The sequence below is a fragment of the Mytilus californianus genome, unplaced genomic scaffold (assembly GCF_021869535.1).
Source record: "Mytilus californianus isolate M0D057914Y unplaced genomic scaffold, xbMytCali1.0.p SCAF_7, whole genome shotgun sequence".
Taxonomy (NCBI): domain Eukaryota; kingdom Metazoa; phylum Mollusca; class Bivalvia; order Mytilida; family Mytilidae; genus Mytilus; species Mytilus californianus.
In genome coordinates, this window is record NW_026262723.1 from 115622186 (window position 1) to 115648871 (window position 26686).

The following is a 26686-nucleotide window of genomic DNA, read 5'->3' on the forward strand; positions in this document are numbered from 1 at the left end:
GGTATGACGTTGGCGTCGTCGTCGTCGTTGTCGTCGTCTGGCGTCGTCCGGCGTCATCCGAAGACACATTGGTTTTCGCACTCTAACTTTAGTTTGAGTGAATGGATCTCCGTGAAATTTTACCATAAGGTTCAATACCACAAAAGAAAGGTTGGGATTGGTTTTGGGGGTTATGGTACCAACAGTTAAGGAATTAAGGGCCAAAAAGGGGCCAAAAATAAGCATTTTTGTAACTTCCAGACATAACTTGTGTGTTAGTGTATGGATCTCTCTGACATTGTACCACAAGGTTCCATATCACAAAGGGAATGCTGGGATTGATTTTGGGGGTAATTGCCTCAAAATTTTAGGAATTAGGGGCCAAAAAAGGGGCAAAACACAAGCATTTTTCTAGTTTCATGATAATAACTTGTGTGTAAGTGTATGGATCTTTCTGAAATTGAACTACAAGGTTCCATATCACAAAGGGAAAGCTGGAATTGAGTTTGGGGGTAATTGCCCAAAACGTTAAGGAATAAGGGGCCAAAAATAGCATTTTTCTAGTTTCCAGACAATTACTTGTGTTCAAGTGTATGGATCTCTCTGAAATTGTACTGCAAGGTACCATACCAAAAAGGGAAGGCTGGGATTGATATTGGGGGTAATTGCCTCAAAATTTTAGGAATTAGGGGCCAAAAAGGGGAAAAAAACAAGCATTTTTCTAGTTTCAGGACAATAACTTGTGTGTAAGTGTATGGATCTCTCTGAAATTGTACTGCAAGGTTCCATACCACAAAGGGAAGGCTGGGATTGAGTTTGGGGGTGATGAATCATAAGGGGTTTCAAAAAATTTGGGGGGGGGGATTTTTTTTTTTTCCTTTTTTTTCTTTTTTTCCTTTTTTTTTTCTTTTAAAATTTTCCATTTTAAGTTGGTTATTTCTGATTTATATTTAAAAGCAAATAATAATGATATGGTAGGAGATACACACCAAACAGGATGTTTAAATTATTATATAATAAGTATTGTGCAATAGCAAGAAATTTTCAATTGCACAGTATTGCACAATAGCAAGAAATCTTCCATTGCACAGTATTGCGCAATAGCAAGAAATCTTCAATTGCACAGTATTGCGCAATAGCAAGAAATATCCAATAGCACAATATTGCGCAATAGCAAGAAATTGTCAATTGTACAGTATTGCGCAATAGCAAGAAATAATCAATTGCACAGTATTGTGCAAAAGAAGATACTTCGTATAAATTGCTTATTTCTTGACCAATTTCAATGGGGTTTTATTCTTGAATTCTTGGGGTTCTTTAATGTGCTGAATCTAACCGTGTATTAAGTTTTTGGATTTTGGGCCCCGTTTTTAAATTGGTCCACATTGAGGTCCAAAGGGTCAAAAATTAAACTTTGTTTGATTTCATCAAAAATTGAATTATTGGGGTTCTTTGATATGCCGTATCTAACCGTGTATTTAGATTCTTAATTTTTGGTTCCGTTTTCAAATTGGTCTACATTAAGGTCCAAAGGGTCCAAAATTAAACTAAGTTTGATTTTAACAAAAATTGAATTCTTAGGGTTCTTTGATATGCTGAATCTAAACATGTATTTAGATTTTTGATTATGGGCCCAGTTTTCAAGTTGGTCCAAATCGGGGTCCAAAATTAAACTTTGTTTGATTTCAACAAAAATTGAATATATGGGGTTCTTTGATATGCTGAATCTAACCATATATTTAGATTTAGATTTTTGAGCTCCGTTATCAACTTTGTCCACATTGAGGTCAAAAGGGTCCTAAATTAAACTTTGTTTGATTTCATCAAAAAGTGAATTCTTGGGGTTCTTTGATATGCTGAATCTAACCATGTATTTAGATTTTGGATATTGGACCATAATAGGTGAATGTCCAATTTAAAATTTTTAAGTTCTTAGACCACATTCATTCTGTGTCAGTAACCTATGCTGTGTCAAATATTTAATCACAATCCAAATTCAGAGCTGTATCAAGCTTGAATGTTGTGTCCATACTTGCCCCAACTGTTCAGGGTTCGACCTCTGCGGTCGTATCAAGCTGCGCCCTGCGGAGCATTTTATCTATTTTTTTTTCAATGACTTTTTGTATTAATCATGTGTTAAAACCAAAACATAAAAAACCATAAAACAGGTATGCAATTATAATAATTCATTCCAATGACTTAAATGTTTGCAGAGAGCAGACTTATTACCAAAAGCTGTGGCTAATGACATGATTACCTCCCCTGTACGTCTAATGACATGATAACCTCCCCTGTTTTAAGTATTTTAAAATTTCATGTTATCCTATTTAACTATTAAAAATTTGTTGCAATTGTAGATCAATTTCATTGAAATATACGTTTGTGTGATTTGTAAGAATTAAATTATAACTCTGTTATAAACTGGAATATTTAAGGTTGAAGTTACATGTATGTTGTGATGATTGTACATTGTACGTGTTCCATGGACATCATGATTGTACATTGTACGTGTTCCATGGACATGATGAAACTTGTATTAATTACATAATTGACTTATCTAGGATACTTTGTGTTCTTTATTCTTATAAATACTGTTTATTTTTATATTTATCTTTGTCAATTTTTTAAACATTTCAAAATATCATTAAATTAAAGAAATTGTTTGCACTTTCATACATTATGATCAAACAGTGTTGAGACACTTGTCACAGTTGTGAATTGTTAAAACAATAAAAACAGCTTCTATCTTCTAATGACAAAATTATAATTGATAAAAGATTGATATCTGGTTCTTGTATACATTTACTTGATTCTTTTTAATGATAGTTTTAATTAGATCAAGGGCAGGAATCAACTTATGTTATAAAAATTTAAAACTCAGCATGATTTTTTCCATTATTCAAAAGTGAAAAATGGAGTAAGATTGAAATATTCAGATTTTGATCAATTTGTATTTATTTTTAACTTAATAAATACAGGCTGACAGGTATTTAAGAAATATATACAGTGATAAGAAATTCCGGTGTGTATTGAATTGATTTTATGAAACCATGGAATAAACTCTTAACTTCTCATTGTTGTTGTTCATTTTAAAGCTGACATAGGTTGAGATAGCTTTTTTTAACCTTGAGTATTTTTACCACTTTAGTAAAAGGTGTTCCCCCTCATTACCTTTGATTCCTATATTGAACTATCATGTCAACTGTTTGTCTGGCTGCATATACACAATATAAAATTGAGAATGGAAATGGGGAATGTGTCAAAGAGACAACAACCCGACCACAGAACAGACAACAGCAGAAGGCCACCAACAGGTCTTCAATGCAGCGAGAAATTCCCGCACCCGGAGGCGTCCTTCAGCTGGCCCCTAAACAAATATATATACTAGTTCAGTGATAATGAACGCCATACTAAACTCCAAATTGTACACAAGAAACTAAAATTAAATATAATACAAGACTAACAAAGGCTAGAGGCTCCTGACTTGGGACAGGCGCAAAAATGCGGCGGGGTTAAACATGTTTATGAGATCTCAACCCTCCCCCTATACCTCTAGCCAATGTAGAAAAGTAAACGCATAACAATACGCACATTAAAATTCAGTTCAAGAGAAGTCCGAGTCTGATGTCAGAAGATGTAACCAAAGAAAATAAACAAAATGACAATAATACATAAATAACAACAGACTACTAGCAGTTAACTGACATGCCAGCTCCAGACTTCAATTAAACTGAATGAAAGATTATGTCTTCATCATATGAATATCAGGCACAATCCTTCCCGTTAGGGGTTTAGTATCATACCATCATAACATATATGAGAAGAACATAACCCGTGTCATGCCAACAACTGGTTTTTAAATAAATGTGTTTAGTGCCGATGCAAAGACCCTATAAGTGAATCAATATTAACGCCAAAATATGCAATCTTTAATGACCTGACAACAGTATCGTAACTATATCCCTTCTTAATAAGTATACATGATATAGGACACCTGGTTAGTCTGGCTGTGTATTCACAATATACATGATATAGGACACTTGGTTTATTTGACTGCATATACACAATATACATGGTTTGTCAGGCTGCATATACATGGTAGAGTACACCTGGTTTGTCTGGCTGCATATACATGGTATAGGACACCTGGTTTGTCTGGCTGCATATACACAATATACATGATATAGGAAACCTGGTTTGTCTGGCTGCATAGACACATATACATGATATAGGAAACCTGGTTTGTCTGGCTGTATATACACCATATACATGATATAGGACACCTGGTTTGTCTGGCTGAATATACACAATATACATGATATAGGTCACCTGGTTTGCCAGGCTGCATATACATTTGATTGGGGAACTTTCCTTTTTGAATTTTCCTCGGAGTTCAGTATTTTTGTGATTTTACTTTTTATACACAATATACATGGTAAAGTACACCTGGTTTGTCTGGCTGCATATACATGATATAGGACACCTGTTTGTCTGGCTGCATAACAATATACATGATGTAGGACACCTGGTTTGTCTGGCTGAATATACACAATATACATTATATAGGACACCTGGTTTGCCAGGCTGCATATACACAATATACATGGTATAGGCCACCTGGTTTGTCTGGCTGTATACACACAATATACACGATATTGGACACCAGGTTTGTCTAGTTGCATATACACAATATACATGGTATAGGACACCTGGTTTGTCTGGCTGCATATACACAATATACATGGTTTGTCTGGCTGCATATACACAATATACTCGGTTTGTCTGGCTGCATATACATGGTATAGGAGACCTGGTTTGTCTGGCTGCATATACACAATATACATGATATAAGACACCTGGGTTGTCTGGCTGCATATACACAATATACATGATATAGGGCACCTGGTATTTTTCTGGCTGCATATACACAATATACATGATATAGGGCACCTGGTTTGTCTGTCACCATATACACAATATACATGATATAGGACATCTGGTATTTTTCTGGCTGCATATACACAATATACATGATATATGCCACCTGGTCTGTCTGGCTGCATATACACAATATACATGATATAGGACATCTGGTATTTTTCTGGCTGCATATACACAATATACATGATATATGCCACCTGGTCTGTCTGGCTGCATATACACAATATACATGATATAGGGCACCTGGTATTTTTCTGGCTGCATATACACAATATACATGATATAGGGCACCTGGTTTGTCTGTCACCATATACACAATATACATGATATAGGACATCTGGTATTTTTCTGGCTGCATATACACAATATACATGATATATGCCACCTGGTCTGTCTGGCTGCATATACACAATATACATGATATAGGACATCTGGTATTTTTCTGGCTGCATATACACAATATACATGATATAGGACATCTGGTATTTTTCTGGCTCCATATACACAATATACATGATATAGGACATCTGGTATTTTTCTGGCTCCATATACACAATATACATGATATAGGACATCTGGTATTTTTCTGGCTCCATATACACAATATATGACACTTGGTTTCTCCACTAGATTCTCTTCCATTTTTCAGGATTTAATATAAAACTAAGGATCCAAAGGACAAGAATGTGAATAATTTCAGTTCACCGTACGGTCTTTAACAATAAGCAACTTTTAATTGATATTTATAACTATGCCAAAGATTCGCATATTATCAAGGATTTTAGATTTTCAGAAAAAATAATTAAAATAATGAGACTGTTGAATGTAGTCATTTGTTGCATATATATAGGTGTGCCTCCTTGTCTTGGCTTTATTTTACATGGCATTTGTATACATACCACAGATGTTCAGATTATCAGGATTTTGAGTTCATTGTATTTTTTTTACAAAATTACAGGTTGTTGAACTTAAGTCAATATCGAATACTGTGTTTGGATTTATTCACCTTACTCATATGGAAGTTTGAACATTTTTTCATGACATTCCAAAGATATTGATTTCTTAAGCTGCATCATTGTCTTTTGAAGTCTTAAAAGTTGTGATCAACAGGTGTTGGGTATACCTCAAACAGCCTGCAACATATATCTACAAATTGCGATTTTATATGCCCCCACCACTAAGTTGCCATGGCATATATTGTTACCCTTGCCTGTTATTTAGTTCTTCCATTATTCCATCCTTCTGAATCAAAATAGTTGTCCAAACCTTTTTAGAAATGCCTTCAGTCTTCAGATATTGATTTGATTTATTGCACATTATTGCCCTGTTGACCAACTTTTGGCAAAATTGACACCTTTTACAGTTTATTAGGGTAAAATTATGAATTACAGGTTGAGTTGTAGTTTAATGAAATTGGTCATGTGCAAATATCCCCCAACAACAAATAGCAATTTATCACATCTGGTTTGCTTGAAGGTTTATGAAATAAAATATGATTGAACAGCACTTGCACTAAACTTGCACTTGAACTAAACTGTATAAACAAAACAACCAAATATAATGAGGTAACAAGCTGACCTTGTCAACCAAAGATTAGACACAAATGTTAGAGAATTGCTACTAAGGGAATAATTGTAATGGGGAAAATTGTGTAAATTTGAGTTTTATGCAAATGGTTTATATCTTTTTGAAAATATCCTGAAGGAAATCATTTGAATAAAGCACAGCTTATATATCCAGACTGAAAAGCTAAACAAGTACAAAAGTTTGATTTTAAATGAAACTTTTAAAAACTCGTTGACATATACCTGACATCTGTTTTTATCTAGTGTTGTCGTAATAAAACTCTCTACATTCTTTTTATTTATATCTGAACTTGTTTTGATGTTCAGCATTAATTACTCAACAAAATTGTATGCAGTTTGTTGTTTTGTACCTGTAGTCTTCATATGGTATATCTGTTGATTTAGTGCAGCAGTTATAATAGCCAAGATATAAGAGGCAGTTATCTTATTTTCTAAGGACAAGGTCAAATTATAACCTAGACCTTGTTATTTAATTCTAAATATGGGGAAGGGAAGTGTGTGTGAAAGCAACTTCTGATAAAGTTTACATTGTAATGGATCTTGAGGACAGAACAACTTCATACAATAGGGTAGTTGTATATTAAAAGGTTTTTAAGAAAATATGGTTGAAACATAAAGAAGATGTGACCTTTGATGCTTTTGTATGCGAAGCCTACCATTGTAGGGGGCATTATGTTGTCCGATCTGTGTGTCCGCCTGTTAGTCCATCCATCCTGTATCAGGTTAAAGTTTTGTATTAAGGTAGGTTTAAGTTTAGGTTTAAAAAAGGATAAACTTTTGGTTTAAAATAGGTTAAAGTTGTAGTTAAAGGTACTTTGTGACCCTATAAACTTGGTAAACATGTTCATCATGAAATAAGTTTTTAAAATAATGTGCCAAATTAGGGTTTGACCCAGATTTCGTAGTTCACTGAACATGCAAATGTGATAAGTGAGAGCAGGACATGGTGTTCTATTGACACAGATTTTTGTTAATCACTTAATTATCATGAAGTAAAAGGTAAATTCAGTCGCACAACTAACATTAAAATGAATAAACTGTATTAAAACAAATAAATTATTTCAGAACTTATTAATTTTATTGCACTATCATTATCACTTAAAATTACTATATTAACTCAAATATAACAACAACAACAATATGTACATACAAATATAAACATAACAAAAATAAATGCAAAAACATGATTATAACTAAAAAAAATCTTCACTGCTATGAACATTAAATTTTAATAAATACCTGTTAAATGAGAAAAAAATTTGATTTTAAGTTCTTATAATTTAGTCATTGAAGAGAATTGTATAATTTCAAATATTAAAATGATTGTCAGCATACAAAAGTATGATAAACTACATTAAACCAATGTTCAAACACCAGTGTTTTGTGTGAAGCATTGTTTAGTTCTGAGATTTTATCTTTGAAGGTATTCAATCTGATCAGGTATCTTTATTTCATCCCTAAATAGCATTCATGAAGACAATTCAACCAGAAGTAAAAATAATGTCCTAATGGATTACTACACCCGTTTAGAAATTTCATCCCTAAATAATATTAGTCCATGAAAGATATTTACTCGACAAATAAGTACAGAAATCATCAATAATGCAGCATCAGTAAAATGGTGATTATACATATATAAAGTAAAGGCTAGAAAAACAGGTAAGATAAGAATAACCAGAATTAAAACATTAACATGCACAATTTGACTCATACATGGCATCATTTGTTAAACTATAGACATATCAAGCCATGAAATTTACACCACCAATCTTAGGTATTATAAAAACCTTGTAACCTGAGATCATACAGTACTAATGGTGGGGGATGGAATGTTATGAGGTGTACTGGAATGCTGAACAATGAATATTACTAAAAAGATAAAATAGCTAACCTTATGGCAATGTACATTTATGAAATTTTGGCAAGCATATTATGGATTTCATTTATACTGGTTTTAATCTATGAAATATATATTACAATATGTAGTATCTAGTATCAGAAATACTCCCAATTTTTGGCATACCAAGACAGTATATGAGTATAATTTTTCATGGCTGATCTTTTAGGACTTTCATCTTCAAACACATTATCACTCCTATCACTGTTAGTGTGCCGCGTGTCAAAACCAGACGCTTGTTTTACAATGTCACGGAAACCAGTTCCTATAGTGATTATACCAGGAATACTGTCTTCCTCTTCTGCATCATGTAATGGTAGAATTATACGGAAGTCTTCACTACCATGACAACGGAACACTGTGTACGGTCCTACTTGCAGGTTCTCAGCATCTGCAACAATCAGACAACCCCATGTCGTACCCATGTAAAGGTACTTATCTATGACCTTCATAGAGGTGATTTGGTAATTCCTTGCTGAAAAACAATAAAAGAAACAATAAAGATTTAGATACAATCTGCAAAATATAAAAGTTTCAAGGACAAGAAAGCTTGCAAACACAGGAAAACATCTTAAAAATCACATTTAAAAAAAATTTTTTGGTTTTGCTAAACAATTTTAAAATGCACATGTCTTCACATGATTCTCCAAAATTGAAAGACCTTTAATCCAAGATTCAAATATGTCAACTTATATATTCCCCATGAAAACATTACTGAAATACAGTATAATATAAATGTAAAATTCAGCTTTTTGGTTCCATTTAAACTGGTAAAGTGTTGAGTTTTTTAAAAATTTGATTGACAAACAGGAGAGGATAATTATAATAAATTTCATAACAAATTCAAAGAATTTATTCTTAAACAAAATACTTAAAATAAAAGTGTTAAAAGTAAATGGGACCCTTATTTCTCACACACTGAAAGCACGAAAGACACAATTTAGTGAAAAAATTCTGCAAGTTCTTGTAAAATAGCTAGTCAATTAAAAAAAAGAAGAAAACACTTTATACCATATTAAAGAAAACAGAGTTGATGATGCCACAACTATCACATAATCAAAGCGCGAAAGCGCTGTAAAGGCAGTTAATTACAGGTTGTGTGTATTTTTAGTCCAGTTATATCATTATCTTGCATAGTACATTGTACTTATCAGAGGTGGCTTTCAGTATTTAAGATTTAGAGTTCTCTAATGATATTGAACAAGTTTTATGAATGTCATATTCTGAGCACTATATGAAGGCGATTGTTCTCACTTGTTTATGAACTAGTGCATTATGTCCAGTTTGTACCTTTTTTATCTATGTTTATAGTCAAATACTGTTTAAAATAGTTTGGCATTTCCTTTTTAGTAATAAGTAAATGTTATCAACTGTATTTTATTCAACTTTGCAAATGTGGTTTGTGACTGGTAAGTACAATGTATGGATGATAGTTGTTTCATTGGAAATCATAACACATCTCCTTATTTATATAATGACCTATATTCAACGACCTCAGGTACATAAAAAATGTATGTAACTAAACTATGATGGGAAACCTTTGACTTCTTTCTTTTATATAAACTTTTGATTTGGTACCATAGAACTATGTAGAATAAATGTACATTGCAACATGTCAACTCTTTCAATGACAATACTTTTTTTAGAAACTATAACTCCAAGCAAAATTATATTTCCAAGTATAAAGTAATTTATGAATGAAACAAGAGTGCACATGCTGAAATGTCTCGCCTTCTTTACTAATCATTGATATTATGTTGATAGTCCTAAATATAAAGCTTTATTACAACTGTCACATAAACTTAACATTAACCAAGTAAACTAAGCATTGACCAATGAACCAAGAAAACGAGGTCAAGGTCAGATGAACCATGCTAGGCAGGCATGTACAGCTAACAATTCTTCCATACAACAAATAAAGTTGACCTATTGCTTATAGTTTAAGAAAAACAGACCAAAACACAAAAACTTATAACTGAGCAACTGACCTTCAAAATGAGGTCAAGGTAAAAAAAAAAACCTGTGTGACTGACAAATAGATCATAAAATATTTCCATATACCAAATACAGTTGAACTATTGCATATAGTATTAGAAAAAAAGACCAAAACTCAAAAACTTAACTTTGACCACTGAACCATGAAAATGAGGTCAAGGTCAGATGACACCTGCCAGCTAGACATGTACACCTTACAATCATTCCATACACCAAATATAGTAGACCTATTGCATACAGTATAAGAAAAACAGACCAAAACACAAAAACTTAACTATAACCACTGAACCATTAAAATGAGGTCAAGGTCAGATGACACCTGCCAGTTGGACATGTACACCTTACAGTCCTTCCATACACCGAATATACTAGACCTATTGCTTATAGTATCTGAGATATGAACTTGACCACCAAAACTTAACCTTGTTCACTGATCCATGAAATGAGGTCGAGGTCAAGTGAAAACTGTCTGACGGGCATGAGGACCTTGCAAGATACGCACATACCAAATATAGTTATCCTATTACTTTTAATAAGAGAGAATTTAACATTACAAAAAATATTAACTTTTTTTTCAAGTAGTCACTGAACCATGAAAATGAGGTCAAGGACATTGGACATGTGACTGACGGAAACTTCGTAACATGAGGCATCCATATACAAAGTATGAAGCATCCAGACCTTCCACCTTCTAAAATATAAAGCTTTTAAGAAGTTAGACAACGCCACCGCCGGATCACTATCCCTATGTCGAGCTTTCTGCGACAAAAGTCGCAAGCTCGACAAAAAGGAGTTCTTAATTAAGAAATAAACTGATTCGCTGAGCGCAGCTGGATACACCCGCAGAGGTCCAACCATGAACAGTTGGGGCAAAAATGGACACAATATTCAAGCTTGATACAGGTCTGAATTTGGATTGTAATTAAATATTTGACATATTATAGTTTCTGAATAAATGTAGTCACAGAACTTGAAATCAATTATATGAACTGAATTTATATTCAATTAAAGATTTCTTGCTGTTGTGCAATACACTGTGCTGTTGCGCAATACTTAATAAATCTGTTGCCAGACTATAAACAAATAAAGTTCAATTTCTTCTCAATGCCATATTTGAAATTGATGAAAATCAATAGGGACATTACATCAATAGCTATAAATAATTCACCAAAGTTTCATGCGAACTGCTTAAAGCATTTTTAGTTGTTGTCCAAAAACTGGAAATCCCCGCTTTTTTAATGAATAAAACCCCATAACTCAGAAATGTCAAATCTAAAATTTATAAAATTCTAAAGGGAGCTTACTGATTGATAATTTAGTCTTAGATGCAAGATTTTTTTATCAGTTGTTAGTGGCTTTGAACTAGCTGTCAGTAAATGCGAGTACTCTCAGATCTGTACTTAGTGTCTTTTTGTTGTTTGGATGTACAACTACCCGGCCTCGTCCACTTGTATTTGTATTTATCCATCTGATGAGTTAAGCCTCTTTCAACTGATTTTTATAGTTCATTCTTATATTGTACTGTTACACCACTGTCCCAGGTTAGGGGGTGGGTTGGGATCCCGCTAACATGTTTAACCCCGCCACATTCTGTATGTACATGTATGTGCCTGTCCCAAGTCAGGAGCCTGTAATTCAGTGGTTGTCGTTTGTTTATGTGTTGCATATTTGTTATTCGTTCATTTTTTGTACATAAATTAGGCCGTTAGTTTTCTTGTTTGAATTGTTTTACATTGTCATTTCAGTGCCTTTTATAGCTCACTGTGCGGTATGTGCTTTGCTCATTGTTGAAGGCCGTACTGTGACCTATAGCTGTTAATTTCTGTGTCATTTGGTCTCTTGTGGAGAGTTGTCTCATTGGCAATCATACCACATCTTCTTTTTTATATTTACATCAACAGATATAAACAATTCACCAAAGTCAAGGTGAGACAACAAAACTTAGTTGTAAGATCTCTGAAATTTTTTACACGGTACAAGTTTTTCTAATTGTTGGAGATTGCACGGTGACAGTAACACCTGTAACTGCTTTACCCATTTCTTATGCACTTTGGTTCGATAAACTCACTGAATATCATACCACATCTCCTTATTTTTATATGCATTACAATTTACATGTGCATGTAATTGTAAATAATATTTATATATATATATATCAGAACAAACTTCATTGCGTCACTTTTATTTATGCATCCTTTGGCACAATACAAGTTCTAAAATTACACAACATAAAACAACTAAATGTTATTTCAGATGAAAGTTTTGTTTCAGTTCCATTCATAGGATTTATTAGAATTTTGTATGTTTTGCCAAGTCCAATAATTAGCTCTATGTGCACGTGTTAATTGGAGACTTTTCTATCCCGTATAAGAGTTTTGGAACTAATTCTGTTTCTTTTTTTGAAAAAAGTGAGCAAACAAATCATGCACATTTAAACCTTTGTCTGCCATCACACTGTCACCTGGATCACATAATTGAACTATTCTACATCTTTCAACTATTTCACAGTCATTGGTACAACCAACATATGCATTAGAGACATAGTTGACTAAACCACCAGGAGTCGAACATACAAGTATTTTCAGTGTTTCTGTTTTTATATGATGAAAAGGTTGCCTGAGCTCTAGGAGCTTTAGGTTTTATCACGGGATATTCTGTGCTGTCAATAATAATCCAAGTTGTAGGAAACTTTAATTTGAAGTTGGATGGCGAAAAATATTTGACTAAACCACTAAATGGCCAAGTGTTAGCCTCACGCCACTGTTTAGACATAAAAACAATCCATGTTTACACAATATTCTTAACACTAGTTTCAATCTAGAATCTAGACAGTTCAAAGTTGGTTGTATAATGCCTCAATTTCATCAAAGTCATAAAAAAACTGATTTTCAAATGACACCCTATCAATTTGAAAATATATGTATCTCAAACAATGTGCTGCTGGACCAAGTGTGGTCAAAACAAATAAAAATTTAGTATACAAGTTACAACTCTAAACCGGTATATAAATGCATGGCTGTGTCACGTGTCTTCATTTCAAAATTCTCTGCTGAAAATATAGGCATTGATGGTGTTTGCGTAATTCCATCTGTGAAGCTCAACATTAGCTCGGCAGTTGGTGGTGGACAGTCATAAATCATGTCTGCAGTATGAATGACTTCTTCAGGAAAACCAACTTTACAATCAAAACTTTCCTCTAGATTTCTACTACAATATTCATCAAGTTTAGTTCTTTTGTTTTCACAGGAAACTGCCCTGATTTTTCTTTTTGCGGACGATTCAGTCTCTTGCTTGGTCCAGGAAAATAGGCTGGGAATGGCAGTAGACTTAAGTCTCTGTATGGTGGGTTTGCACCCTGAAAAAGGTTATAAAACATTAGTTTTTTGATAATTAAATGAACTTTCATTAGCAATGCATACTTTATACTACCTGGCAAAATATTAACTAGATTTATTCATTACAATATGGATAAAAATATGTTAGCCTGATTCAATGTACATCAAAATGTATGTTATGTAAATCCAAAGGACAAACAATGAGAGACGTATGCAACAAACATACATTGTTTGTACCTAAATAACTATAATATAGATGAGAGCATGTCATTGTTTTGTTCCTGTTAACATTGGCATAGCTTATGCAGAGACATATATACATATATATGTCTCTGGCTTATGGCTATGCATTCCTGTCATTACTACATTAGCATAATTACTGCTAAAATAATTCTCAGTATGATATACCTCTTGTAAGAAATCATTATAATTGTAGCAAGCACCAAAAAATCTCAAACAGATCACATTGAATCGTAATCCAAAAAATTATGACGTCTTGAATTAACCACCCCCTTTTATTCTAAAACGATAATTGCGGTTGTAAACAGACTTTGGTTATTTCGCATGGCGATTACATATATAACTATATATTTTAAAAAGAAAATAGAGTTTTACCATGAATAGTTTCCTGCACGTAGTCTATTTCAGTAAAATGTGCCTTGCAAACAACAGCTGATTGAGATGGACTCCACGATTTCATCGTGTTCTCGTCCAATCTGCGTATGGGCCATGGCGTTGATCCAACTTTTCCTTCTTTTTAAGTCATTTGGAAATGCATGTCCTCCTCTTAAATGACATCCAGGTACACAACAACAAGTATTTGGCATCGTTAATTAAAAATGCAACTGTATAGTTGCACATTGCAGAAACCGGAAGTTGAAGAACAGGATCGGCTTCCACGGCGCCACCTATTCAGGAACGATAATTTGCTACTTTATATAACTGAGAAATAACAATAACGTTAGACGGGTTCGCGTGCATAAACAGAAATGCGCTTTAAATTGTATAATATAATTCATGTTCAGTCGACCTTTAATTATTATATCAACGACTGAAATGATTTATAAACATCTAGATTGCAGATAACACTCGAAATTAACCCGACCTCTTTCCACACGGAATTCAAATAATTCTAGTTTGTCAATCGGTTGACTGCTTATAATGTAAAATACAAATATATCAAAAGTTTTTAAAACTAACAAAACACAATGATCGTTTCTCTATTTCCCAATGTAAATGAAATGAAACAAAAAACATTTTATATCACAATAAGAAGAGGAGAGAATCAACATTTTCCGGATCTACTTGGAGCCTAATGACCCCCCACGTAGATAAGTTGGATATCGCGGAAAGAAAGATTAACACGGCAACTAGAAAGGCATTAAAGCACTGCCTTTAAAAACCACATTATAACCAAAAATTTTGGTGATTGTATAAAAATTGTACATTCAGTCAGAATAAAAAGATTCCCAAATCAACTTAAGAAATAAGAAGACATGTATTGATATTTCTATGGAAACAAAAATGTGTCCATAGTACATGGATGCCCCACTCGCACTATTATTTTCTATGTTCAGTGGACCGTGAAATTGGGGTCAAAACTCTAATTTGGCGTTAAAATTAGAAAGATCATATCATAGGGAACATGTGTACTAAGTTTCAAGTTGATTGGACTTCAACTTCTTCAAAAACTACCTTGACCAAAAACTTTAACCTGAAGCGGGACAGACTGACAAACGGACGCACAAACTGAAAAACATAATGCCCCTAGGTGGGGCATAAAAATGAATTAAGACTTTGAATGAGATTAATACCTTCATAAACATGAGTAGAGACATGACTTGCTTCAGAGTTAGGTACCACATGTGAATCAAACTTTCCATCTATCTTTAAGGTATCAGCGTTCCACTTGTATATAACAGTGCCTGAAATCAAAATAACGAAAACTTAATTTAATTTAATGTTGCTAGCAGATTTATGATCAACAGTTTCTGTTAAATTAAATCATAACTTTTCTTGAGTTAATGTGATTTAGAACTTGACATTTTGTATAGACTCCTCTAATGATGGACCTCTAAATGTCTTCGGTAATTTGTGTCTTTGGGTTATTGTCTCACCGATGTGTCCTTTTATTCAAATACATCTAATATACATACATCTTCCTCAACACATATTACACACATTGTACAGTGATGTTATCTATGTTTGTGCTGACTTTATTGTTTCCACTAAAACAACAAATTCACATGCTGAGAAGGAAAATCAGGTTTGAAAATTATCATGGGCAGATTTGTGTGATCAACACTGTCAAATAATTAAGAATAAATGACAAGTTTGTTGCTATTTCAGATTTCTTTTGAAAAGCTACTTTCTAAAGATTCTTTGACAAACATCTAAGGTCTTCCAATAGAAGATCTGTTCACAAATAGGTGTACCCAAATAAACCAAAATAATAATTCCAAATTATTTTTTTTTAATTATTAGCAACCTAGAATGAATTATATTACATTGACTGGTTCCATACATTGCTTACTTGAACAAAAATATAAGCTCATATAAGTTATATAACCAACAAGATGCACAGAAAAATAGACACTTTATTTCCTGATTTTCATCACATACCTGGATAAATATATGCCCATACAGAGTTATCTAACTTGCTAGAGACCTCCAGGAACTGACACTGAATTGTGGGAATACCAACATTTGATGTTTCTAGGTACTGTTCTCTATTATTTTCCAAATCTAACACTAAGATTTTCCCATATGATTGTCCTAACCATAAGCTGTTCCTGAAAAAAAAAAAAAAAATTTAGTATGGAAAAACATGATTAGAGGTTCTAAAGAGCCTGTGTCATTCACCTTGGTCTTTGTGCATCTCGAACAAAGGACACTCTCCAACATTGTAGAAGAGAATAGACTTCATGACAAAAATCTCTATTTTGTTGATCTTGTATTACTGATCTTTTAGTCTGTTTAGTTTCTCTCTATCTCCTTTAGTTTTTTCTCAAAACACAAAAGGGGGCAAAAAAAATCCTCATTTAAGGTCAATCACTCCTATGAAGAGTGGCAGTCTACTAACAATATCGGCAAAATTTGACTTTTTAATAGATCTTGCCTTGCTGATCATTTTTGTGATTGAAAGTGTTTATTTATCCATTATAATTTAAATCATATAAGGCATAACAGAAAAAAATTTTTTCTCTCTAAATATCATAGTTTTCATGATTATAGGCAGAAATGAAAAAAATTGTAAAATTTGTCATTTATGGGCAATAACTCCTGTAAGAATTTGTCTAACAGTTATGACGTATATGGACAATTGGTAAAGCTCATTATTCTGAACATTTTTGCTCCTTTCAGATTTTCTCTATTTATAACGGTTCATAAAATAATAGACAAAACTTACATTTTACCCCTATGTTCTATTTTTAGCCATGTCGGCCATGTTGGTTGGTAGGCAGGGTCATTGTACACATTTTTTAAACTAAATACCCTAATGATGATTGTGGCCAAGTTTGGTTAAATTTGTCTCAGTAGTTTCAGAGGAGAAGATTTTTGTAAAAGATTACAATAAAATGCTTCGCTGAGCGCAGCCTGATACGACCGCATAGGTCGAACCCTGAACAGTTGGGGCAAATTTGGACACAATATTCAAGCTTGATACTGTCTGAATTTGGATTGTGATCAAATTTTTGACATAATATAGGTTTCTGACACAAAATAAATGTGGTCAAAGATCTTACAAATCTATTGCGCAATACTGTGCAATTGAAGATTTCTTCTTGAAACTTTTCAAAAATTCGAAATTTGAAAAATTTTGAAAAAAAAATATGAATCCTTTAAAAAAATTGTAAACAAAAAATCACCCCCCCCCCCCAACTTATTGAACCCCCCTTGGTGCAATAACCCCAAAACTCAATCCCAGCCTTTCCTTTGTAGTATGGAATCTTGTAGTATAATTTCAGAGAGATCCATACACTTAAACACAAGTTATTGTCTCGAAACTAGAAAAATGCTTCTTTTTGGCCCTTTTTTGGCCCCTAATTCCTACATGTTTGGGGCAATTAACCCCAAACTCAATCCCAGCCTTCCCTTTGTTATATGGAACCTTGTGGTACAACGTCTGAGAGATCCATAAACTTACACACAAGTTATTGTCCGGAAACTAGAAAAATGCTTGTTTTTGGCCCTTAATTCCTAAACTGTTTGCCCCATAACCCTTAAAATAAATCCCAACCTTCTACTTGTGGTATTAAACATTGTGGTACAATTTCAGAGCAATTGAAATACTTATACACAAGTTATTGTCCTGAAACTAGATAAATGCTTGTTTTGGGCCCCTTTTGGGCCCCTAATTCCTAAACAGTTGGGACCATCATCCCTAAAATCAATCCCAACCTTCCTTTTGTGGTATTGAACCTTCTAAAAAAATTCATAGAGATCCATTCACTTAAACTAAAGTTATTGTCCGGAAACAAATGTGTCTTCGGACGACGACGCAGACATCATACCATAAGATGCCAAAAATTTTTTTGCGGTCGTATAAAAATTTACAAAAAATAGTTAAAACTGCCAAATTTCCTAAAAATTACCAATTCAGAGGCAGCAACCCAACTACAAGTTGTCTGATTTGTCTGAAAATTAACAGGCAGATAGATCTTAACCTGATGAACAATTTCACTCCCATGTCAGATGTGCTCTAGATGCTTTATTTTGGTTAAATTTGGCCCAGTAGTTTCAGAGGAGAAAATTTTTGTAAAAGTTAACGGAAGATGACAGAAGACGGATGCCAAGTTATGAGAAAAGTTCACTTGGCCCATTGGGCCAGGTGAGCTAAAAAGATGTGGTATATCATTAGTTATTGCTAGCATTCAGTAACTGTGAGTACACTTACATATATACCTTGGTTGTGAGATTGTTTTGAATTAGACAAATTAGTAATCTCCAAAACAAGAATTATCTTCTTATCCTAAACAAACTTGTTCATTTTACACCCTTACCTGTAAACAAATGGATAAACAAAGCAATCATAACTATACAGTAACATTATTTACCCATGAAAAACAGCACAGAAACACCGTCCATTGACCGTTAGTTCTTTATGTTCTACACCACTTCCTGTCAGTAAACCTAGACTATCCTTACTATCAGAGGTATGGATGGTGTTAGATATAGTATATACATCTAAGATGTCTGTAGCTTTCTTCCCTGTGTCACGCTTCACCACAATCTTCACATCAAATGTTAACTTTCTGTGACCTAATACTTGTATTCTTGTGTCTGGTGGTGTCAGTCTAAAGTCCCATACAGACTCATAAGATGAAGTACTGCAAAACAGAATTTATAATTAATAAACGTTAATATACTAATTTTTACTTGAAATAAGATAGCATTTAAAGTATCTCTTGAAACCAATTAATGATTTTCAGACTGAACATTAGTTTTTACATCATAAATCAAGCATCATGTCGAACTTAACCAGTTTTTGGTGGAATTTGTGTTGTTCAGTCTTTAGTTTCAATGTAGTGTAGTGCGAACCTGTTTGTCTTTTGGTTGTCCTCCATTTTTTTCCATACCATTGTCAGTTTCTCTCGACTTGTGAGTTTAGAATGTCCCATTGGTATCATCTGCCTCTTTTTTAAATTACATAATAAAGTCAACAAATAACATGTAACAAATGTCCCTTTTAACACACTTCAGACACACAATATATAGATGTTCATGGTCCAATAACAAATGTCCCTTTTAACACACTTCAGACACACAATATATAGATGTTCATGGTCCAATAACAAATGTCCCTTTTAACACACTTCAGACACACAATATATAGATGTTCATGGTCCAATAACCAATGTCCCTTTTAACACACTTCAGACACACAATATATAGATGTTCATGGTCCAATAACGAATGTCCCTTTTAACACACTTCAGACACACAATATATAGATGTTCATGGTCCAATAACAAATGTCCCTTTTACACACTTCAGACACACAATATATAGATGTTCATGGTCCAATAACAAATGTCCCTTTTAACACACTTCAGACACACAATATATAGATGTTCATGGTCCAATAACCAATGTCCCTTTTAACACACTTCAGACACACAATATATAGATGTTCGTGGTCCAATAACCAATGTCCCTTTTACACACTTCAGACACACAATATATAGATGTTCATGGTCCAATAACAAATGTCCCTTTTAACACACTTCAGACACACAATATATAGATGTTCATGGTCCAATAACCATTGTCCCTTTTAACACACTTCAGACACACGATATATAGATGTTCATGGTCCAATAACAAATGTCCCTTTTAACACACTTCAGACACACAATATATAGATGTTCATGGTCCAATAACCAATGTCCCTTTTAACACACTTCAGACACACAATATATAGATGTTCATGGTCCTATAACCAATGCCCCTTTTAACACACTTTAGACACACAATATATAGATGTTCATGGTCCAATAACCAATGTCCCTTTTAACACACTTCAGACACACAATATATAGATGTTCATGGTCCAATAACAAATGTCCCTTTTAACACACTTCAGACACACAATATATAGATGTTCATGGTCCAATAACCAATGTCCCTTTTAACACACTTCAGACACACGATATATAGATGTTCATGGTCCAATAACAAATGTCCCTTTTAACACACTTCAGACACACAATATATAGATGTTCATGGTCAAATAACCAATGTCCCTTTTAAAACACTTCAGACACACAATATATAGATGTTCATGGTCCTATAACCAATGCCCCTTTTAACACACTTTAGACACACAATATATAGATGTTCATGGTCCAATAACCAATGTCCCTTTTAACACACTTCAGACACACGATATTTGTTCATGGTCCAATAACCAATGTCCCTTTTAACACACTTCAGACACACAATATATAGATGTTCATGGTCCAATAACAAATCTCCCTTTTAACACACTTCAGACACACAATATATAGATGGTTCATGGTCTAATGTATTTAGAGCTTGCACTTCCTGCTAACATAGACATCAGCACACAAATGCAATTGACACAATAACTTGAGCTTACACTACCTGTAAGACTGGATCTTTTGATTGGAGCTTAACCTACTACCTGTAAACATAGACAGAGCCTTGTTAATCTTCACACCATACATGTGTAGGGGACACACTAATTAGAGGTGTCGTACACCTACCTGTAAGCACAGACAGAGCCATGTTTATCTTCACACCATACATGTGTAGGAGACACACTAATGAGAGGTGTCGTACACCTACCTGTAAGCACAGACAGAGCCATGTTTATTGTCACACCATACAAGTGTAGGGGACACACTAAGTAGAGGTACAGTACACCTACCTGTAAACACAGACAGAGCCATGTTTATCTTCACACCATACATGTGTAGGGGACACACTAATTAGAGGTACAGTACACCTACCTGTAAGCATAGACAGAGCCATGTTTATCTTCACACCATACATGTGTAGGGGACACACTAATGAGAGGTGTTGTACACCTACCTGTAAACACAGACAGAGCCATGTTAATCTTCACACCATACATGTGTAGGAGACACACTAATGAGAGGTGTCGTACACCTACCTGTAAGCACAGACAGAGCCATGTTTATCTTCACACCACACATGTGTAGGGGACACACTAATTAGAGGTACAGTACACCTACCTGTAAACACAGACAGAGCCATGTTAATCTTCACACCATACATGTGTAGGGGACACACTAATGAGAGGTGTCGTACACCTACCTGTAAGCACAGACAGAGCCATGTTTATCTTCACACCATACATGTGTAGGGGACACACTAATTAGAGGTGTTGTACACCTACCTGTAAGCACAGACAGAGCCATGTTTATCTTCACACCATACAAGTGTAGGGGACACACTAATTAGAGGTGTTGTACACCTACCTGTAAGCACAGACAGAGCCATGTTTATCTTCACACCATACATGTGTAGGGGACACACTAATTAGAGGTGTTGTACACCTACCTGTAAGCACAGACAGAGCCATGTTTATCTACACACCATACAAGTGTAGGGGACACACTAACTAGAGGTACAGTACACCTACCTGTAAACACAGACAGAGCCATGTTTATCTTCACACCATACAAGTGTAGGGGACACACTAATGAGAGGTGTTGTACACCTACCTGTAAACACAGACCGAGCCTTGTTTATCTACACACCATACAAGTGAAGGAGACACACTAATGAGAGGTTTTGTACACCTACCTGTAAACACAGACAGAGCCATGTTTATCTTCACACCACACATGTGTAGGGGACACACTAATTAGAGGTACAGTACACCTACCTGTAAACACAGACAGAGCCATGTTTATCTTCACACCATACATGTGTAGGGGACACACTAATGAGAGGTGTTGTACACCTACCTGTAAACACAGACAGAGCCATGTTAATCTTCACACCATACAAGTGTAGGGGACACACTAATGAGAGGTGTTGTACACCTACCTGTAAACACAGACAGAGCCATGTTAATCTTCACACCATACATGTGTAGGAAACACACTAATGAGAGGTTTCGTACACCTACCTGTAAGCACAGACAGAGCCATGTTTATCTTCACACCACACATGTGTAGGGGACACACTAATTAGAGGTACAGTACACCTACCTGTAAACACAGACAGAGCCATGTAAATCTTCACACCATACATGTGTAGGGGACACACTAATGAGAGGTATCGTACACCTACCTGTAAGCACAGACAGAGCCATGTTTATCTTCACACCATACAAGTGTAGGGGACACACTAATGAGAGGTGTCATACACCTACCTGTAAACACAGACAGAGCCATGTTTATCTTCACACCATACATGTGTAGGAGACACACTAATTAGAGGTACAGTACACCTACCTGTAAACACAGACAGAGCCTTGTTTATCTACACACCACACATGTGTAGGGGACACACTAATTAAAGCTTCTATTGGATATCCTGGTTCATATTTGATTGTCTACAAAATAAAAACATATGTATCCTAAAATCACTAATCATAAGTTTCAAATTGATCAATTTATATATTTTTGGTGTTTCACACCACTTTCAGCACTAATTGCTGTTTTGTGCCAGGTTTTACCTAAAACATTTAGTGGACACATACTTGACTTCTTATGAAATAGTCATCACTTAATACAAAAAATAATTTCACCAGCACTCATCATTTTCCCCAAATTACAAAACGAATTTCAAAATGTTAAAAGTATTTCAGATTAATTTCCTGACTTAAAAGTCATGAAAGAAAAAAAAAATTGTATGAAATCTATTATAAATGCCTTCTACATTGTGACATGTTTATGACAAGTTTACAAGAAGCTAATTTACAGTCACAACAGAAGTCACAATTTAGGAATAAAAGTACAACATTTGAAGAGTTATCTCTGTCAATTAGGGATTTGACAGTTGCCAAGATAGTTTTACTAGCAAATTGTATATATTAGCGTGTTTAAAGTTATAAAAACAATGTTTTTTGTGACAATAATAGATGTTTAAGATGTCAAATAGAAACTATTATCAATATGACATGCATCTTTTTTAAGCATAATAACTGTTTTGTTTTAATCATTATTGTTATACCTGTATTGAAAAGCTGAAATAGAATATAAAAGTCAATTTGAAACAAGTTTTTTTCATGTATTTACACATCCTTGCAATAACTGTCAAATTCCTTTGCAATTTCTAAAAAAAAGTTGGTTTTAGTCTTGATGCAAAAGTGACCAAAACCCTTTAAAATCCTAGCTAAAATCCTGCGACTCTTTTCACAAAAATCTTACGATTAAAATTGATCGTAAGTTATACTGAAATGTGTATGACTTACGAGTATTTTTACTCTTAAGATTTTTTGTGAAAAGAGCCGCAGTGTCCTATATATGTGTTCTGTACTTTTCATTCTTTTTTTTAACAACCCTTGACCATGACCTTTAGGTCGATTTATTTGGCAGCCATTTTCTGTCCTTATGATTTTATAGATTTGTGTTTACAATTATGCTGATTTACCTTCTATACTTATTAAATGTATGTTTGACCCATTTCTATATCTATGTTGCTATATATTTTACCTTGTTTGATGTACATCTCAGTCTTGAATCAAATGAAAAGATCTCAATTCTGGATGTAAACTGAGAAGGATCTGTACTCAACCATAAATCTGTTGTCAAGGGAATGTTGTCATCTATAAAAAAAATGACAACAATATATGTACTGTGTATATATTAGAATCATGAAACCAAGGGTACTCTAACAACTAACCCTTTCAACCAGTGTATTGCCCTCTTTTCCAATATAAATTCACTAGTGTAAACATTCTGCTAGAGTTTTATTGAAACAGAATAAACACACACGCATGAAGAATAAACACACACGTACGAAGAATAAACACACATGTATGAAGAATAAACACACATGCATGAAGAATAAACACACACGTATGAAGAAGAAACACACATGTATGAAGAATAAACACACACATATGAAGTATAAACACACACGTATGAGGTATTAACACACACGTATGAAGTATAAACATACACGTATGAAGAAGAAACACACATGTATGAAGAATAAACACACGCATATGAAGAATAAACACACATGTATGAAGAAGAAACCCACTAGATTATTTCATCCAGTCGAAATTCTACACACCAGAATAAAAGAAGACTTACATGATTGAATTGTATTTTCATTACTCCTATTGTAGTCTATCAAAAATAAAGGCAATTTATGTACAAAGAATTGGGTTAACTACTTAATGTTCATATAAGCTATCTATTCCTTTTTGTCATAATCTTAACTTTTCCTTTCATCCCTCCATGATTTGTGTCGAAGACTTATACCTTTAACATTCTGCAATGGTTATTCTATTGAATTTTCATTTCGCATTTTCTTTTCCTGCAGTTCCTAAATGTTGAAAGGTATTATAATTGGTGTTCACTAAATAAAGCAATCTATCATTTATTAAAAAAAAACATTGTTAATAAATTTACTTCAAAATAGAATTTGGTAAAGATTTATTATGCTGGTAAATAAATTATTCATGAAGTAGCTGGGATAAAACTTTACCTTGGTTTTCAGTTCTTTTTTTAAATGTTTTTTTAAACTAAAACTGTTTTATCAAAACCATAAGAATTATACAAAATTAATCAAATCAATACAACATAAAAGATATATTCATTTATCTTTATTCATTTTTATACCCAAAGTAAAAATACATTATCTATTTATTATCTATTTATATGAGACACAGCACAATACAGGTGGCAGCACCTAGTGCCATGAGACTTAAACTACCTAGGTTCTTTTTCCTTTGAATTTTCATAACTGATATCCAGTTAACCTACTCTACTGCTGTAGGGACAGTCTATACTAACAGGACTGGTCACTTATAACAATGTCTATACAAATTTGCAGACAGAACTGTGCTGTCGCTGATGTCACATGACTTCATAGCAAATCATTTCACATTTACGAAGTGTTCTTAATAACTTATGTTCAAGTTTAATGAAGTAACATTTTTATGAAATTTTATACATTTTGTCATAGCAAAATGCTGTTTTTGAAAAGATTTCTTGGATAGTTTTTAAAATATTGACCTTTGAACTTTGAGGTATTTTGTCAGTAAATTTCGAGTGGCCGCCATCTTGTTCAATATGTTACCCCTTTTGCACGACTGAAGTGTTCTTCAAAACAATATGTCTCAGTTTAAAAAATTAGCATTCTTTTAAAATCTTATATTTTGTCATGGTAAATTGCTATTAATCAGATTTTATATTAAAAAATATTAAATTACAATGTACTTTGAAATACGCAAATAACTACTAGCTTCGTATATGAGAGATAGGAAACTAAGTTTATTGTTGGGTGGTAGCTTTAAACGGGAGGCAAAGTTATTTAATTGAAATAAATAGAGATGAGTTCCATTAGTATAGAAAGTCCATGACTGCTGCAAAGACACATTGACAGCCAAGTTGGTGAATCATATGTAATGTTACTTACTGTTATCATTTGACTTGACATATCTTCATGCATTCTCCATTTTAAAAACAATTTACCAGATGGAAATACTCAAATGTCATGTGACTTACAGATATCTTCTTCCTTGACATTATCAGAAACAACAATAGAACATCCGTTCAGTATTTCTACACTAGAGTTCAGAGACAATGTCATGTGATTTGATTTTTGATTTTTTTGTGTTTTAACGCCACTTTTGGGCTATTCTTGGCGGCCAGATTTTATTGGTGGAGGAAGCTGGAGTGCCCGGAGAAAAACCACGACCTTCGATAGGAAAAGTGACAATCCTAGTCAATTAAGATTGGAATCGAGTGCACCCGCCCGAGCGGGGTTCGAACTCACAACCTCAGTGTTGACTGGCTAGTGATTACAGTAGTAACTACTTAGACCACTCAGCCACCGAGGCCCCCCGACAATGTCATGTGACATACCCATATCTTCCTCCTCGACATTATCAGAAACAACAACAGAACATCACTTCAGTATTCCTACGATAGAGTTCAGAGACAATGTCATAAGACTTACCTATATCTTCCTCCTCGACATTATCAGAAACAACAACAGAACATCCGTTCAGTATTCCTACACTAGAGTTCAGAGACACAGCATCGGCCAGGTGACAAAACTGATGACTAGCAGATATCTGACAAATCTGTTCTGCTGTTGGTCGATATTCAGGGTCATGTGACCAGCTAACACACATCAGATCCAAAAAATGGGAGGGATATTGTTTTTCCTGTAAATGTAATTTTCAAATTAATTTTTGGTAAACCTTAAATCTGAAAATATGACGTAAGCATAAATCATAAATAAATGTTAGAAACTGAATGATCCTATCTACTGGT

The 26686-nt window shown here is 33.9% G+C and overlaps 2 protein-coding genes across 4 annotated transcripts in view; both read right to left on the reverse strand.

Annotated features, from left to right (window-relative positions):
- Window positions 1-7548: 7548 nt before the first annotated feature.
- The window catches only part of LOC127707536 (leucine-rich repeat serine/threonine-protein kinase 1-like), a 56870-nt gene continuing 37732 nt past the window's right edge, over window positions 7549-26686 (reverse strand). For 2 of the 3 annotated variants that reach the window (XM_052212110.1, XM_052212109.1), the window contains 8 exons: window positions 26367-26577; window positions 24494-24529; window positions 23888-24000; window positions 22685-22785; window positions 18791-19063; window positions 16356-16525; window positions 15548-15658; window positions 7549-8878 (listed from right to left, as the gene is read on the reverse strand). In XM_052212110.1, the coding sequence (XP_052068070.1) occupies window positions 8502-8878; window positions 15548-15658; window positions 16356-16525; window positions 18791-19063; window positions 22685-22785; window positions 23888-24000; window positions 24494-24529; window positions 26367-26577 (1392 nt within the window). In that variant the 3' untranslated portion in view covers window positions 7549-8501. The remainder of the gene's footprint in view (window positions 8879-15547; window positions 15659-16355; window positions 16526-18790; window positions 19064-22684; window positions 22786-23887; window positions 24001-24493; window positions 24530-26366; window positions 26578-26686) is intronic. The other variant, XM_052212111.1, reaches the window with a different exon arrangement.
- On the reverse strand, window positions 13061-15133 carry LOC127707554 (uncharacterized). Its single transcript, XM_052212151.1, has 2 exons — window positions 14349-15133; window positions 13061-13753 (listed from the first exon to the last, which is right to left on the reverse strand). Exons 1-2 carry the CDS (start codon window positions 14431-14433, stop codon window positions 13383-13385), a joined length of 456 nt encoding a protein of 151 aa, XP_052068111.1. The 5' UTR covers window positions 14434-15133; the 3' UTR covers window positions 13061-13382.